Source organism: Schistocerca cancellata, unplaced genomic scaffold (genome assembly GCF_023864275.1).
Source record: "Schistocerca cancellata isolate TAMUIC-IGC-003103 unplaced genomic scaffold, iqSchCanc2.1 HiC_scaffold_1150, whole genome shotgun sequence".
NCBI classification, from domain to species: Eukaryota; Metazoa; Arthropoda; class Insecta; order Orthoptera; family Acrididae; genus Schistocerca; species Schistocerca cancellata.
This window is the reverse complement of record NW_026047149.1, coordinates 712356-714360: the sequence shown is the minus strand read 5'-3', so window position 1 is coordinate 714360 and position 2005 is coordinate 712356. Positions and strand designations below refer to the sequence as shown.

The window sequence follows — 2005 nt, the reverse complement described above, 5'->3', positions numbered from 1 at the left end:
TGCTGTCCTCGCAAGCAGTGCTGTCATCGCAAACTGTGCTGTCATCACAAGCTGTGCTGTCATCACAAGCTGTGCTGTCATCGCAAACTGTGCTGTCCTCGCAAGCTGTGCTGTCCTAGCAAGATGTGCTGTCCTTGCAATGTGTGCTGTGCTGTCCTCAAAAAGTATGCTGTGTTCACAAGGTCACATACACTAACTATGTGTTCTGTCATTGTGCGGATTGCAAAAGCATCTGTTACTGAACTTGCAAGAGATACCTTGCATGGGGAAGTGACTGCTTACGCAAAACTTACTATACTGTCCTCAAAAAGTATGCTGCTGCACAAGGTGTGTTGTCCTCGAAAGATGTCCTTTCCTTGCAGGCTGTGCTGTCCTCGCAAGCTGTGCTGTCCTCACAAGCTGTGCTGTCCTCGCAAGCTGTGCTGTCCTCGCAAGCAGTGCTGTCCTCGCAAGCCGTACTGTCCTCGCAAGCCGTGCTGTCCTCACAAGCTTTGCTGTCCTCGCAAGCTGTGCTGTCCTCTCAAGTTGAGCTGTCCTCTCAAGTTGTGTTGTCCTCTCAAGTTGAGCTGTCCTCTCAAGTTGAGCTGTCCTCGCAAGCTCTGCTGTCCTCGCAAGCTGTGCTGTCCTCGCAAGCCGTGCTGTCCTCGCAAGCTGTGCTGTCCTCGCAAGCTGTGCTGTCCTTGCAAGCAGTGCTGTCATCGCAAGCTGTGCTGTACTCACAAGCCGTGCTGTCCTCACAAGCTTTGCTGTCCTCGCAAGCTGTGCTGCCCTCACAAGTTGTGCTGTCCTCGCAAGCTGTGCTGTCCTCGCAAGCTGTGCTGTCCTCGCAAGCTGTGCTGTCGTCGCAAGCTGTGCTGTCATCGCAAGCTGTGCTGTCCTCGCAAGCTGTGCTGTCCTCGCAAGCTGTGCTGTCCTCGCAAGCAGTGCTGTCATCGCAAACTGCGCTGTCCTCGCAAGCTGTGCTGTCCTAGCAAGATGTGCTGTCCTTGCAATGTGTGCTGTGCTGTCCTCAAAAAGTATGCTGTGTTCACAAGGTCGCATACACTAACTATGTGTTCTGTCATTGTGCGGTTTGCAAAAGCATCTGTTACTGAACTTGCAAGAGATACCTTGCATGGGGAAGTGACTGCTTATGCAAAACTTACTATACTGTCCTCAAAAAGTATGCTGCTGCACAAGGTGTGTTGTCCTCGAAAGATGTCCTTTCCTTGCAGGCTGTGCTGTCCTCGCAAGCTGTGCTGTCCTCGCAAGCTGTGCTGTCCTCGCAAGCAGTGCTGTCCTCGCAAGCCGTACTGTCCTCGCAAGCCGTGCTGTCCTCACAAGCTTTGCTGTCCTCTCAAGTTGAGCTGTCCTCGCAAGCTGTGCTGTCCTCGCAAGCTGTGCTGTCCTCGCAAGCTGTGCTGTCCTCGCAAGCCGTGCTGTCCTTGCAAGCTGTGCTGTCCTCGCAAGCTGTGCTGTCATCACAAGCTGTGCTGTCATCACAAGCTGTGCTGTCATCGCAAGCTGTGCTGTCATCGCAAGCTGTGCTGTTCTCGCAAGCTGTGCTGTCCTCGCAAGCTGTGCTGTCATCACAAGCTGTGCTGTCATCGCAAGCTGTGCTGTCATCGCAAGCTGTGCTGTCCTCGCAAGCTGTGCTGTCCTCGAAAGCTGTGCTGTTCTCGAAAGCTGTGCTGTCCTCGAAAGCTGTGCTGTCCTCGCAAGCCGTGCTGTCCTCGCAAGCCGTGCTGTCCTCGCAAGCCGTGCTGTCCTCGCAAGCCGTGCTGTCCTCGCAAGCCATGCTGTCCTCACAAGCTTTGCTGTCCTCGCAAGCTGTGCTGTCCTCGCAAGTTGTGCTGTCCTCTCAAGTTGTGCTGTCCTCTCAAGTTGACCTGTCCTCTCAAGTTGAGCTGTCCTCTCGAGCTGTCCTCTCAAGTTGAGCTCTCCTCTCAAGTTGAGCTGCCCTCTCAAGTTGAGCTGTCCTCTCAAGTTGAGCTGTCCTCTCAAGTTGAGCTGTCCTCACGAGCTG

At 54.1% G+C, this 2005-nt stretch overlaps 1 protein-coding gene across 1 annotated transcript; it reads right to left on the bottom strand.

Annotated features, from left to right (window-relative positions):
* Nucleotides 1–1336: 1336 nt before the first annotated feature.
* LOC126160069 (thermal hysteresis protein YL-1-like) lies at nucleotides 1337–1777 on the bottom strand. Its single transcript, XM_049916875.1, has one exon. It carries the CDS (start codon nucleotides 1775–1777, stop codon nucleotides 1337–1339), a length of 441 nt encoding a protein of 146 aa, XP_049772832.1.
* Nucleotides 1778–2005: the final 228 nt, after the last annotated feature.

Bases quoted from the DNA above. Each gene is read 5' to 3' on its own strand.
- LOC126160069 (XM_049916875.1), bottom strand. From the start codon at position 1,777: ATGGCTTGCGAGGACAGCACGGCTTGCGAGGACAGCACGGCTTGCGAG.